Consider the following 14,698-nt stretch of genomic DNA (forward strand, 5'->3'; position numbering starts at 1 on the left):
CTCCCTCCCTCTCTCCAGACTGCAGGCAGGTGGGTTTATGGGGGGCTGTAAAACAAACAGGTGGGATTTTGCCCTGAAATTTAAGGTAGATGGTTATCATTGAAAACCTATTAGGGTACCTGCTAACGCTAACAAGCGGTTGTGCGCATATTAGATGTACCTGTCGTGGGAAGAGTTTGACTGTCGACTTCGCTGTTGAGGGAAGGCTGCCGAGAAAAGAGACTTGAAGGGGAGAGGGAGCGAGGGGAGAGAAGCTCCCAGGCTGCATTACTTTTCTATTCTTCTGGCCTTTTAAGAAATCAGCAAGGTCCATGTTGGCTGGGTGTTTGTCACAAGGTCTGATATACAGAGGAGCCAGACCGCAGAGTGATCCTGCTCACAGATAGGAAGAGAGCCTGCCAGGAAGGAGGAGGACACCACACAGAGATAGAATGATGGAGCAATGGACGAAAGAGAGAGTGGGAGAGAGAGATGGACTCAGAGAGACAGAACAGACTAAGAGACAAGAACCAAGACAGAGAATGACAAAACCACAGCAAGAAAACTGGAGACATAAAGAAAGGTTTGCGTTTCTTGTTTGCCTTGTGAAATCTGGGTGAGCCCTACCTTGAAGCCCAACCTCCTAGTTAGTAATTAACTTGCACTGGAGATAATGTTTTAATTACAGCAGCAATCTACAGCTCTAATTCAACCTCAGAACCAGACAGTTTGGTCAGTAGACATGTTTAGACGAACCCCTACAGACATGGGAATTTGGTCTGCACCCCCTGACTTTCAACCACACGTTCTACCCCTGAGTAGAAAGACAGGCTCCTTTAACATCTCACAAAACAATGTTCTATCGCTGGAGTGCATAAAACAACAAGGACACCTTCAACTCCCCAAACACAAATAAATAGATTCCCAGGAGTTAGGCTTGACTTCAACAGATACTAAGTCACTCTGGAGGTGATTTGTGATGTCTAGAACCCTGATCTGTTGCTCTGCCATCTCCATACAGGGGCTGTTGTCAGGCCAGTAGCCCATGTTGTTTACAGCCTGTTAGGCAGAGTGGCAGTTATTCAAGCAGGGGAGAATCCTGTAGATGGATCTCCTAACAGTTCTGACGTCCTAATGGGAATAGCAGAGATCCAAAGTCAACAGCATGGTTAACTTCTTCTCCAATCCTCAGAGAAGCTCTGTTGATGTTGTTTTCTAGGTTGTATTTTAAACAGACCATACAATCAAACGAGACATCCTATATCCAGCACAGACATAAATAAAAAACCCATAAAAAAAAAAAACATACAGGTAATTAAATTGTAGGTTTTTTCCCCTCGTATATCATCAGGGAAACATTCGTAGCAGACTCTATAAAAACCTCCGGCCAGACCCTCCTACTAACTTCTCATCCAGTCTAGTCTAGACTCCAAACCACTCCATCCATCTTTATCTTCACCCCTTTCCAAATAAAACAAACGTTCCCCTCTGAATGATAATCTAACTGAAGGGAACGACAGGTTAATACACGAAAACAATTGCAGTCATACTGAAAAGGTTCATGACAATAACTTTACAGCCGTCCTAATAGCTAGCTTGGCGTCACAGCAGATCCAGAGAAATGAATAGCTTGAGATAACTCGCATGTACAAATATATCTCTGAACAGGAAACAGATAGAGTGAACCGCACGCTCCACATGAGGTCACGTTGTTATGCTGCTGCTCAGAAACCATAACGGACAGTCCTACTGTTTACTCATATGAATCAAGGAGGGGTCTCTCTGTTTAAGATGAGGTAATAGTAGGCCACTGCCCAAGTGAAATACGTAATTGAGCAACACAGATCAAGACATTCGGTTCTCTTTGACTAGATGAATCACTCCATTGTCCATGTGGACAAATTACATAAGTGCTATGGAAATTTCACTTGAGCTCAATGGCTCTGGAAGACAGGACTCAGGAGAGCAAAAGAAAGATACATTCAACTAATGAGAACAACCTCTAGCTTAACAACAACATAAGTTGCGTTGCACAACTCTTCCGCTGCTCCATTAAAATGCTATTGAGGAGAAGATTTCATGTTGTTTGGAGTGCATGTAAAGCCACATAAGTGCGAGAGAGCAGCAAAGGAAGTTGAGAAGAGAGGGAATATTGAACAGTTTAGCCGGCTCTTTCTTGTTTATCTCCATGCAACACATTGACTCTGAAGCGACAGAGGTTTGAAATGGGCCGGTTATGGATGAAACTGCCAAAGATAGCGAGTTCCGGAGAGTGAAATGAAAAATATCTGAGCTGTAAACCCACAAGGGGAAAGCTTGACAACTCAGAGGATGAGGGGAACTCTAATGCCCTCAATGAAATGAACTTTCTCAACTTCAACAGCCCTGATTTCATTTCTCTATCAACAAAACAACAGATGATGATTTATGGACAACCACATTGAAATCAAATGGCCATCTGTGAATACTAAATCAGGTTTACTCCAGCAACAAATAATCCCTTGATGTTGGGTGTCAGCCACTCGTCTGTGCATGCCAGACTATTGTTGAGAATGTTTGTGGCGTGACGGATGTAAGGTGTGGCACACAGGCAGAGATACACACACACTGTAAGAGAGAGACAGACAGATGGATCAATCTGTCAGGCACCCTATCACTATTTCTCTCACAGAGACATAATGCGCACACACACACACACACACACACACCATTAGGCCTCACCATACTGTAAGCACTGTCAGACGTGTTCCCAGTGAAAGTATGCAAGTATGCGTTTAGGTGGCGTGTAGAGTCTGTCAGATGTGAGTGCCTGAGACAGGACACTCACAGACCAGACAGTTCAGGCCTGGGCAGACCCATGCAGACTAAACAAGGCCCAGTCATTAGAGCTCCAAGTCACACGCAGCTGGATCCAGACAATGTTGTGTCCTTCACACTGAAGGACACAACGCAGAACCAGACTGTATCCTCCACCCAGACCCTTTTTCAACTGAACATTGGTTCAACATCTCGAATTTGGTTTTACACATAATTCCCGATTCCGATCTGCCTGAGCTTTGATTAATGAATAAAGGCTTGTATTTGATTCTTTTTTTATTTATTATATCTTATTTATTTTGATAGTAACTCAAATCACAAACCCAGTCTAAGACAAATGACTGTAGAAGGCAAATATGCATTTATTTATAATAACAGCACTTGTAAATAGAAATGAGAACATAATTGTTCAAACCTGGTTGGTTTGACTGTATCTTTAGAGAGCCCTGCAGTACTTACAGAGATCAGGCGACTCGTCAGAGCCGTCCGGACAGTCTCTATCCCCGTCACACAGCCAGCCCTTGGAGATGCACGTTATCTGGTCCTCCCTGCACACAAACTGCTTTGGGCTGCAGGTCTTTGGAGCTAGAAAAAAACAAAGATAATCTGTTAAAATTCCTGTAAATAATGCAGTGCCTGTCAAAACGTGATACATTTACCTAAAGGATTGAGCAAATAGTAAAGCATTAACTTTTTACAGTTGTAGTGAATTAACGTAACACTTTCACATTGCTTATCAATATTTTACTTCATGCAGGACTAACTACCAGCTTGTTTCCTTCACCAATTCCCTTCTGGAATCTTCCAGCTTCAAGGAAGCAGATTATTGGCACAGCAGGTTAGAGTGACATTCAAGGGGTTAAGTTAAGTTAATGTCAGGCTTTGTTTCAAAAGCTCCACAGGCTCACTCCACTCAGAGAACAAACTCTTCAACTTCAAATTGACTCCTCAACTCGGACTCCTCGTTTGTTGTTTCATTTCTCATTATGCAAACATGGCACTATTGTCAGCTTTTCTTCTTTTTTGATTGGCCCTTTGAAGCTTGTCTCCACTCATTCTGACCTCCATAAAGCCTTAATGTGGTACATTAATTCAGGGAAGTCAGTCAGAGGATATTTCTGAGGTGTACCGCAGGGTAGTACCACAAGTTTAGCCTTCATAAGCTACGATACTCTGGCACTGTACACTGCTGACTTAGTTAGACTCAACCACACTGAGAAACATAGTGAACCCATAGCACACTGTGTAGAATTAATGAACTAAAAATCAGTCCCTCGAGTTCTTCTCTGAAGCAATGTGTCAGTGTGTTACTAAACTACTACTGTAGTTGGAGAAATCCATTTCTGTTTTAAACGTATGTTCATACTCGTCCCTTTTTGGTGCAGTTTAGTATCAAGCATTTATTGTATTGTACACAATTGTGATTAGATATCTAATAATGGCACAATGTAATACATTTGGAGTCAATTTCCCTGGATTTCGCTGGTTTTGACAGGAAGCACTGAAGAATACCAATGGTCATGTTTGTAAATATTTCATCTGAAAGCTCCCAAGTACTGTAATCTACTGGTGTTAGCGAGAAGCAGCGTTCTGGAATGGACAACACAGAGCAGAGTAGACTGTCTCATTGGGATTCTCTGTGGAAACCTGCACCAGACCTCTCCCACTTTCTGTCTATCTTCCTCTCCCTCCCTCCCTCTCTGCCTCCCTCCCTCCCTCCCTCGCCCTGGTTGACTTACCTCCCTCTACACTTGGCAGACTGGAGGTGTTTGGGGGAAGGGAGGCAGGGAGGGGGGGGGTGGCAAACCGCAAGGGGGCTGGGATGTGACTGCAATCACAAGAGGACTACAGGGAGGAGGGCAGTGCATCATTGCGGTCTCGTTTCCCTGTACTCTGTCAGACAGAGCGATTTAAGCGCAAGCCTCTTTGTGTACTGTTGAGAGTCTGAGCGTGTGCGTGCATGGGGATGTGAGGGGGTCCAACCACTGGGTCTTATGAGTGTCAGGTTATTAGAAGTACAATTAGAAGCTAAGATAAGATCCGATCAAGTCTTTATTGCGCTAACAACACCTTTTTGTCAAGGCAGATCAGCAGGCGGAGGGATGGAAGTTAAGATGCCGCACCAACTCTCCACTCCTCTGCCCCACTTAAGCTGCATTTAAACCTAGTGACACAGCAGCAAGTGCAGAAGAAGCAGGCAAACGTCTCGAGGAGGTAATGTGTGAGTACAAAGTGGAAAGTACACATAAACTTTACAAGGCCATAACAGCAGCATGGGGGAAGAGAAAAATAAAGAGACTGAGAGGGAGAGAGGGAGGGAGAGCTGTAAAAAGAGTGGCTGGAGGCCAGCGAGTGAATCGACTCAGACGACATGCACACACCCAATCCCACGAGCAGAGACAGCAGGAAGTTCAAACCTTCGTCTGAAGCCCAGCGACAGCAAACTAAAGAGCGACAGCGAGAAAAAGCCAACTGTTGCGATCCATTGCTACATCAAGCAGTGCTGTGAGCTCAAACACTGGCTGTTCCTTAGCCGTCCCACCGATTCATGAGCCTAAACAACGTTGCCTCGCACAACCAACCAGCCAACCACACGCCAGGATCAGTGGAGGTATTGAAGTCCAGAACAAGCTCCTATGTGTGGGCAGTCCCCCCCCAGGCCTCTCAGGGCGTCTTTGCCTCTTAGCAGCTGGGCTGAGGAACTTGTTCCTCATGACTGGGCATAAAAACTGGAAATAAAACATTGCGGCTTCTAATTTTATCGCAGCTCCGCACACCAGCGCTGAGAGACTCAGACGAGGAGACCCTTCAGGCCTAATTGGAGGTTGCGGACTGGGGAGTAAAGGGATGAGGGGGGGGGGGGGGGGGGGGTTCTGGCAACATTTCCCACCTTTCGGCAGGCTCCTTTCAAAGCTCGCTGAAATATCTCAAACAGAGATGGGGATTGTGAATTCAGTCAGGCTCACTTTTTTCTTTTTTTCCTAAGGCCCGGCCAAAAAACGCTGACAATTTCTGGAAGGTGCAAATCAACCTGGGGATTTTAACCAGAGTCTCAACTCTGAGAAGAAGAGGGGGAGGGGGGGCTTTCTATCCCTCGTATGGGACTGGACTCTGACACCAAACACCATTCAATCAAGGAACATGAAAAGCTCCTGCCACAACTGGCCTGTTTGTGTTGGCATCCTCCTTTGTCTCCGGTGGAGTTTCTTCTTGACACGTTCCCACTAACCAGTCTCCCTCCTGCCTCAGGTCTCCCTCCTGCCTCAGGTCTCCCTCCTGCCTCAGGTCTCCCTCCTGCCTCAGGTCTCCCTCCTGCCTCAGGTCCCCCTCCTGCCTCAGCTCAAAAGGTGATTTGATGACACCGCCTTCACTGGAAGCCTGGAAAGTGCCCATCACTCAATACTGTTAATCCACTTTCATTTAACAGGTCCAACCAGGGACTTGGTTTCATGTGGTAATAAAGTCTGCTGTAATTCATTTAAAATATAGGCATAATATTGTTGACACACATTGTGATGTCAACAGCTGCCATAATCCAATTTGATCTCCACAGATTATTCACTGAGTCCTCTTAACTATGTAACACCCTCTTGATGGCGAGAATAATAATCCCAAAAAGTAAACATGTAGATCTCTCAGTCAGAATAAAAAGTCAACTTTTCTCTTCATATTAGAAAGGTTCCCTCATTTGTCTTTCATAAGTCTCTGGAGTCAGACTGGACTAACAGGTTATTGTTTTGAAACAATAACCCAGGCAAACTTAACAGATTTGTTCATCAGTATGAAGGCAAGTGCCAATTGTAGCATGATCATACTACTGTTCATTTTCTTCAAGAAGAAAGTTAGTGTGCCATTATTTTCATCCTTCATTATGTCTCCAGACACCCTGATCTGCATCAAACAGTTTCTCCCTGACACTCTTTGATGAAATTGCTGCATTGTTGTGCTGGCAGCATTTTTCATTTTGCAAAGCTCTAAGGGCAAGGTCACTGAAGGCATTAAATATGAATACACACACAGCCTCTCTCTCCCTCTCTCAGGGCCAGGAATGCTCCATGTCTGGCCCACTTTGTAGAAATTGTCATAATATTTGTTTAAGACATACCTGAGAAGTGGGCGTCTTTTTCACACGTCTCTGATGAGGTCACAGAAGGCTACTGTATCAGCGACTGGGACTCGCCAGTCCAAGAGGAAGTATCACGCTCCTAATGGGTAGTAATACTGTACATTGTAGTTTTCTGCCTATTGCCAATCTAGGTTAATGACTTTGGCATTGCGCAACGAGAGAAAAAGGGCTGTGTCTGTGTATATATCCTAGAACACATTTAGCACATTAGCACTGCTGGTGAATGAGAAGGAATGTGGACATGAGGTTGAGAGGGGTTGAGAGAGAGAGAGGTTGAGAGAGGAGAGAGAGAGAGAGAGAGAGAGAGAGAGAGAGAGAGAGAGAGAGAGAGAGAGAGAAGAGATGAGAGAGAGAGAGAGAGAGAGAGAGAGAGAGAGAGAGAGAGAGAGAGAGAGAGAGAGAGAGAGAGGAGAGAGAGAGAGAGAGAGAGAGAGAGAGAGAGAGAGAGAGAGAGAGAGAGAGAGAGAGGAGAGAGAGAGAGAGAGAGAGGAGAGAGAGAGAGAGAGAGAGAGAGATATACCGAGACATTGGACAGGGAGATAAATAGTAGGGAGAGAAAGTGGTGTTGCCTCCTCTCCATTAGGCAGCAGTCAGTCAGATGGCGGAGGCCTTCTCTCACTCCAGACACCCTGCTCAGCTGGGACACACCACTGACCCACTTTCCCTTCCCTCTCCATCGGTCTCCTCTCAATGTGGCCATCCCAGCTCCACAAATCAACTCCAGATCCCCGCACAGAGCATTCCAGAACCTTGTAATTGATTTAATGTTTCTGCCTCAAACCAACTCTTACTTTTTAAAGATGTTCGGAAGCTTCAGAGCAATTCGAAAGGGTGAGGGATTTGGAATTTGGAGGACAAGTTGTTACCGTTTGGCTGAATGGTACAAGTTGTGTTTGGTACGTCTTGTATGTAATGTAATAACTGTACAATGCATGCCTTCAGGACTAAGAAAGGGTCTTTAACCCTTGTGTTATCTTCGGGTCGTTCTGACCCATCAGTCATTGTGACCCACCGTCGTATTGCGACAACTTTACCGCATACAAAAACAAAGTGAAGCATTTTCTTTTAACAGTTGGGCTGTCTCAGACCCCCCACATTGCGAAGGTTAAATAAAATTATTTTTATTTGTTTTTGTATTGGGTAAAATTGGGTAAACACAACGATGGTTCGTTATGAACCTTTGGGTCATGTGACCCGAAGGCAGCACGAGGGTTAATGCCATCCCTAACAGAGTCAGATTACACCTTTGTCCTGGTTTTATCATTCCCAGGAGCATGCCAGGATGAAAACGAAGGCAAATGTCTTCATAACTGTAGAAAGTACCAATGTTTGGACATCACACAGACAGAAAACCTGCATACAGTGAGCTCATCAACGTGGAATGACAGCATCTCACAAATCCAGCTCCGCTGGTGTAATTCAGATCATCAATAATTTCAGATTGTGAGTGGTTTCAACTGTGCAGGGATTCTATTACATGCTGTTAAATGATAAATGATAAGTCGCAAATGGAAATCTTGAATTGACTGAGTATGAATAGGCCCTAGGGTTGTGACTGTCTGTGACTGTCTCAGTCTGTGTGAATAGGTAACAGCGGTGTATCGGGAACAATGCCGGGGAACTCTGTTTCCCATCAGCCATCACTTCTCTTCCCTCCGCTCCACATTCAGAGGAATTTGGCTTTCGGCTAGCACCACTGCCTGCATCAACTAGAAAAGCAAAAAGCAAAAACAACCACAGCATGTAATTAGGCCCTTGAGGTCAAGTTTGAAATCATTTCTCGGTGTCTCCTTTTAGCGATTTTTCAAAGCAAGAATCTTTGTTTCAAGACAAGTAACAATTAAAACCAAACAAAGACCTTGGGAAGGAAGGAGAGGGCAAAGAAACTACTTGTTATTCCTGGATTTTACGGAGCATTTATTATTCTGTTGGAATTTTGCAGAGCCACAAAGCCAAAAGTAAAAGTTCTTTCAGATGTAAAGGAATGCCTTGTCTGCAAATTATTATGGGGTGACAGTTGGAACTGGCACTTTTACACCAACATTCAAACAATGTATCATCAGGGGTTGATTAATCAGGGACTAAACAGAGATGTCCCTTAAACAAAGACAAATATACTGTACAGCTAGAAGCTTGTAAAAAAAAAAAAAAAAAAAGAAGAAAAAAAAAAAAAGTGACACGCACACCAAGGCTTGGTCACTCCATCACAGCTTCTTCAATGGAGGCACTGTGCAGTGTCCATCCAACAGGAACAGCCACTTAGCTTTGTGGCCGCCTAGCCTCTGCCTAGTATCTGTAGAGCATTAACCGGCTTACTGACCACACACAATATCCGTGGGCCATTCAGGTTCTAATCCTCAACAGTCATTTTCAAAGTGGTCGAACATGCATACAAACAACAGCTGAACTTGGAGGCGGTTAGTTCCCACCCCTAGCGCCCAACAGCCCCCGTTCTGTGTCGAAGCACAACAAAAGAGGGTCCGCCAGTGACCTCAGAGGTAACACGATGAGGCTGGTCACGCCGTCCTCCTCTCGGCGGGGCCGGGGCGTAAGCGCGGCAGACAGTAAACCGGAGCGCGAGAGCAGGAGAGGGATGGAGAGAAACCGTCCAGAAAAACACAGAGGGAAGGAGAGATCTACATTTATAGATGGGTCTATATAGTTAGGGACAGAGTGGCCATTCCTAACCCCCCTCTCTAACACAGCTCTGCACACCCCTGGCAGAAAGGTCCACTCTGATCCAGCTGGAATGAAAACAGAACACAGGGGCCACCGACATAACGGCCCACCTCATAAATCCAGGCATTCATTGCAACTGAGATAACCACGAACCCAAGCTGGCTTACGTGTGTCTGGTGAAGATTTCAGCAACACAACAAACCAGGAGCCCTAGAATTAGGCCATGGTGAATGTTGGATGAACACGCAGGCAAACAAACAGAAATTCTTGCATATCAAAAGCTTCTTCGTGGAAAATGTGCTTGTTTTCTATGACGGGTGCATTGCGCTGAATCCCTTCCATTCTGACCCCCTTTATTAAATTATAATACAGAGTTCCAGCTGTGGACAACCTGCCAAACTGTTTCTTGTAGTTTAGGGATGAATTCCAATAGACACGCCCTATAATCTAGTTCTGAGATTTTTTTTTTCTTTTTCTTTCAACCGTCGTCTCCAAATTGTGGCTATGGAGCAGTAGGAACAGGAATTCCACGGCCATCAGAACAGTATTGAGAGAGCAGATGATGTATGCCGCATGCATAGACAGCCCCTTGTGAGAGAGTTCAATGGCTGTGGGTGTTATAGAAGCAGACAGGTTTGACACATGGCAGCCGTCCATGAAATTGGAATCTTATCACCACACATCAGCTTCTCTCTCTCCTGGTCCAGGTCACAAAGCTCACTGAGTATGTTTGTGTTCGATCGATTCTCCAGCCGAGCACAAATCCAAACCCCAGCCTGTGTGGGAAAGCACAACTGAGGTGTGTGTGTGTGTGTCAATGTGCATTTGAATGTATCTGAGTGTGTGTGTTTGTGCTGGAGGCTGAAGAAAGATTGACCGAGGAGAACGACTGCAGCGTCACCAGAGGACTGAGAAGGTCCAGCTCGCTGGGCAGACAGTGGACCCGGAGGTTTCGGGTGAAGAGTTCATCACACAGCAATAGGAAAACAAAACAGTTACAAAGCCCGTATCCACACACCTATGCTGGATGTCAGGCAAACGTTGCAAACAGGCGCTACATTTGAACAGTTATGTGGTCTTCTTGTGTGAAATACATGGAACATAGATCAGTGTAGCCTTGTCTCCCGAAGGAGGAAGTGTTTTAAGTGCGTCTTTAATCATTCACCAAGTCAAACGATCTGCCTTTGATGGTTCCTTGTCAACGATTCATGGCATCGTCACATGCCACACTAACACCCACAGTCACCATTTTATTCAATATCCAGATACAGTTCCTTCTGAGTCTTAGCGAGCTAAACTGAATAGACACTGATGTGGCAGCAAGAAAACACCCATTATAGTACACCCCTGCTATTCACCGACAATAAACAGTCTTTCATCTAAGGCCTCACGCCTTCTCCAAATATAGGGAGAACATACACAAGACATTTAATGCTAATCTGGCTTTAGCCTCTAGTCTCCTCGGAAGTCTATCATGCATTACAGAAAGGAGGAGGGCAAAAAGGGATATATTTTGACAGTTATTGTCAAGGCTCTTGCTAGCGGGTATTACCATTTCACGAATGACTTTACTGTAGGTTCAAATACCACGCCATGCCCAGCTTTGTGCTTAAATACCACTGGAAGTAATACAAAACTATTGGAAGGCCATACAATGACTTGTGAAAAGACATTCTCATCTCAACACACAAGATGCACTTCGATAGTAGATTTACAGTCTGCAGACAACTCAAGGGGGAGGGGGAAACGTGTCATTCTTGCATGACAGGACAGGTAAAGAACAGAGTAATGGACATTCTTTTATCTGTTGAATTTGTGGTAAAGGTGCTACATTTTTCTTGCTAATGTTTTAAGTACTAGTTCTGAGGAGAAGTCAAACGCATAGACCTCCCAACAATCCCCCCCTTCATCCCTCACAACCCACATCACCACATCTGGCCAATGGGATTCAGATTCTATGCCAAAGTTTTGGTTGTCATTCTCCCTTTCAACCCAGTGACTGTGGGGAGAAATGTATCGTCTTTCATAACAAAGAAATAGTAGATGCACGTGTACATATCACAGTAAAACACTATGGTATGGTATGACAGTGAATCATGTGTGACACTGAAACCGCCTCATCCTGAAATAAATGAGGTCTCCAATCCTCCTGCCATTCTCACAGCACTTAGACCAAGTGTGCCCATCAGGTCACCCAACGTTCATGGATTTGCATCTATAAGAGGATCATCGCCTCACTTCCACGGCTTGCGGGAAGTCGTGTTGATATGCCACCGGACACAAACAGCCCATGGAGATGAGACAGTAATGAAGCAGGGACCTAACCCTCTGACCTTGACCTCACCAATCCCCTCCACAATCCCCAGTTTACGCTGTAACCAACCAGGACAAATCCACGTGCTTTAGCTCAAGTGGCCGACCCTGGCCTCAAAAATCCACCCACTTGTTCACTCACTCACCCCCCCCCCCAACATCCTCTTTCCCCTGCTTTGCCTGGCTTTGGGACTGGACAGCTGGCTGGTCATGGGGCATGGCACCAGCATGACATCAAGTTCAGCTGTCTAGTTCTACCCAGTGAGGATGGCGCTCTCTAATCACTAGTTTGTCCAGAGGCTACAACAATGTTTTTCAGGCCTGCCCCCCTAAGCAATGGTTTCTGGTAAAGATTGTTTTAGTTCCACCCCCCCCCCCCACACACACACACACACACACATCCCACCCCACCGTTGGCCCCTCCGGAGTCTCTCCCCCACAGTCACATCCCTGCTGGATCTGTGAGCTCCCTCCAGCCAGATGTTCCAGGCTCATGGAGGTGGCTGGAGAGAGGAGCGAGCACCTCCCTGCTCGCATGCTGAGTTCTCAGCCCTCACAGTGACCAGTCTTCCTGTAGGGTCCTGGAGCTGGCCAAGCACCAGGCCTGGCGGCTATGACACTGACAGAGCACACCAGAAGAGATAAACACCCAAACAAAATTACTGAAACTAAAAGGATCTAACTTGCTCATGCATAATAATAGTTGTTGTTGCTTTGGTTTGGTTTGTGCCAATGCTTGTGTGTACAGTTCTATGACATTCCCTTCGGATGACATCCTTAAAGCACATTTTCAAGAACTTAATAAGATGTGGTGTAATATTCATATCAGCTGGACACTTATCAGCATTCTGAAGGCCTTAGAATTCCAATCTATAAATCGTGCACGTCAAAGCAAAGTATTTGGGGTATTTTTGCAAAGGCGTTCTGTGGGTTGAAATTTCACTTAGGGATGTGGTAGATTTTCAGCTTTCAGACCTCTGTTCAACGGCGGTGCACGTCGAGACAAGCCACAACTTCTCGTCTGAACACCAATAACACTGTTTTCCTATTTTAAGTAGCATGGCACTCAAAACAAACATACAAACTGAGACACCTATTTTCACCAATGGGAGTGATAGATGTGGGAGTGATAGATTGAGGCTTGATAAGCAACACCCGCGTTTGTAACCTGCTTCAATCTCCTCGACAATTTCACCTAAACGTAACGCTAAATTCTCGTTTGACATTTGTGCCATAACGTCAACAATGCTGAAGCACGATCGTTTAGAAGAACGATTCGTCTATAATGTTGGTCAGCAGGATGAAAAGATTGTCGATATCGACTACTGCATATTGCATATAATGCATATCCTATGGACATAACCAGGCCCTACAATTGCATTGAGATTGTGCCATAGACTGGTCACCTGTGCCATAGGCTGGTCACTCTTAATAATATTGTCATAGGCAACAAAGTATTACCTTGTAAATGGTTCAACTTTAAGCTTTTCCGAAATCGAGTAGCTATCAAGCCTACTGTGATAAAAAAATATTTCATTTCTTTATTGATTAGCACTGGTAACATTTAGCAAAATAACAAAAGATGTTTTGTTGTGACTTCTGCCGTTGAGGTAAACACAGGTGGAATGATTAAAACTAGACTACACAGGTGGTTACACAATTGGCACAGGCTTCTTACTTTGATAAAGAAACAAACAATAATTGCATATCCCCAGAACCGAACACTGCTCAACAATCAATAACATTTGCCTTCGTAGCCTGAGGCCTCATAGCGAACACAGGCGATTAGCCTAAGGTTTAAAGACACTGGTATCTTGAACTCAGTTATGTAGAACATGAGTAGAAAGTGGACACATGCAGTGGAGTTGCACAAGGCAGGAGAACACAAGAACGTCTTACCTTCAATTGCTCCAGTAGGTAATATGATCTCCAAAATGAGAATAAATCCCACGTAGAACAACCCCATTTCCATCACCTCTGCAATGCCCTGTGGCACTGCTGTTATAAAAGAATGTCGACTAAAATTCTAAAATCAAGCAATCTGTTCCAACACCTCATCCGAGCCCCCCCCCCAGTAGTCCGGTGCGATTGTCCGTCCTTTGCGCCCTCAGTCACGTTCTGCAAGGGTAGGTTACGGTACACAGATTTAGTCTTCCAGAAACCGGTCTGAAACTAGAAGAAGGGGGCTTGCTACAGCCTGTCGAGGCTATAGGTTACGCTGCTGTAGTGTCATGTATATATCTCATTGATTATCAGCATGCAAAAATGAATGCACATTGCCCTATGCTATTCTTCAATCTGTTGTGGTCACAATGTGACTACTCCACACCGCTAAAATTGTTAAACCATGCACCCAAGTTCTCAGTCGTCTAGCAAATATTTCATGCCAAACTAAAATAAAAAAGTAAAAGCGTTTTTTCCTCTGGAGCTCCACAACCTTGGTTGCTGGTGGCCACGGTTTCAATGGATGGTGAATCTGGAGCTCCAGCGATGTAGACCTGCGCATGACGTCACCAATTCTATTGCTTAAAAATGGGCAAACTACGCGGCAATCCGTCTTTGCGCAAGCGCCAACACTCCTTTTCTCCTATTTCATGCGCTTTTCAGTTTCAGAAACTGCCGCTGCTCTATCAGCCATGTTGGTGCAGCAATAGCAGTTTAATCTGCTGTGTGACAAACAAGTGCACTTGTGGCATCATTACAGCAAAACTGTTTTACGGTTTATCTGACAACGACTCCTTAAGAATTGGCCCAAATTGGCCCAAGCGTAGGCTTGGATGTGGT

At 45.0% G+C, this 14,698-nt stretch overlaps 1 protein-coding gene across 1 annotated transcript in view; it reads right to left on the bottom strand.

Moving 5' to 3' along the window:
• The window catches only part of lrp1ab (low density lipoprotein receptor-related protein 1Ab), an 82,687-nt gene extending 68,314 nt beyond the window's left edge, over nucleotides 1-14,373 (bottom strand). Inside the window, 2 exon segments of the mRNA XM_062458704.1 lie at nucleotides 3,256-3,381; nucleotides 13,814-14,373. Coding sequence (XP_062314688.1) covers nucleotides 3,256-3,381; nucleotides 13,814-13,886 — 199 coding nt within the window. The 5' untranslated portion in view covers nucleotides 13,887-14,373.
• Between the last annotated feature and the right edge of the window lie 325 nt (nucleotides 14,374-14,698).

This window comes from Osmerus eperlanus, chromosome 4 (genome assembly GCF_963692335.1).
Source record: "Osmerus eperlanus chromosome 4, fOsmEpe2.1, whole genome shotgun sequence".
NCBI lineage: Eukaryota > Metazoa > Chordata > Actinopteri > Osmeriformes > Osmeridae > Osmerus > Osmerus eperlanus.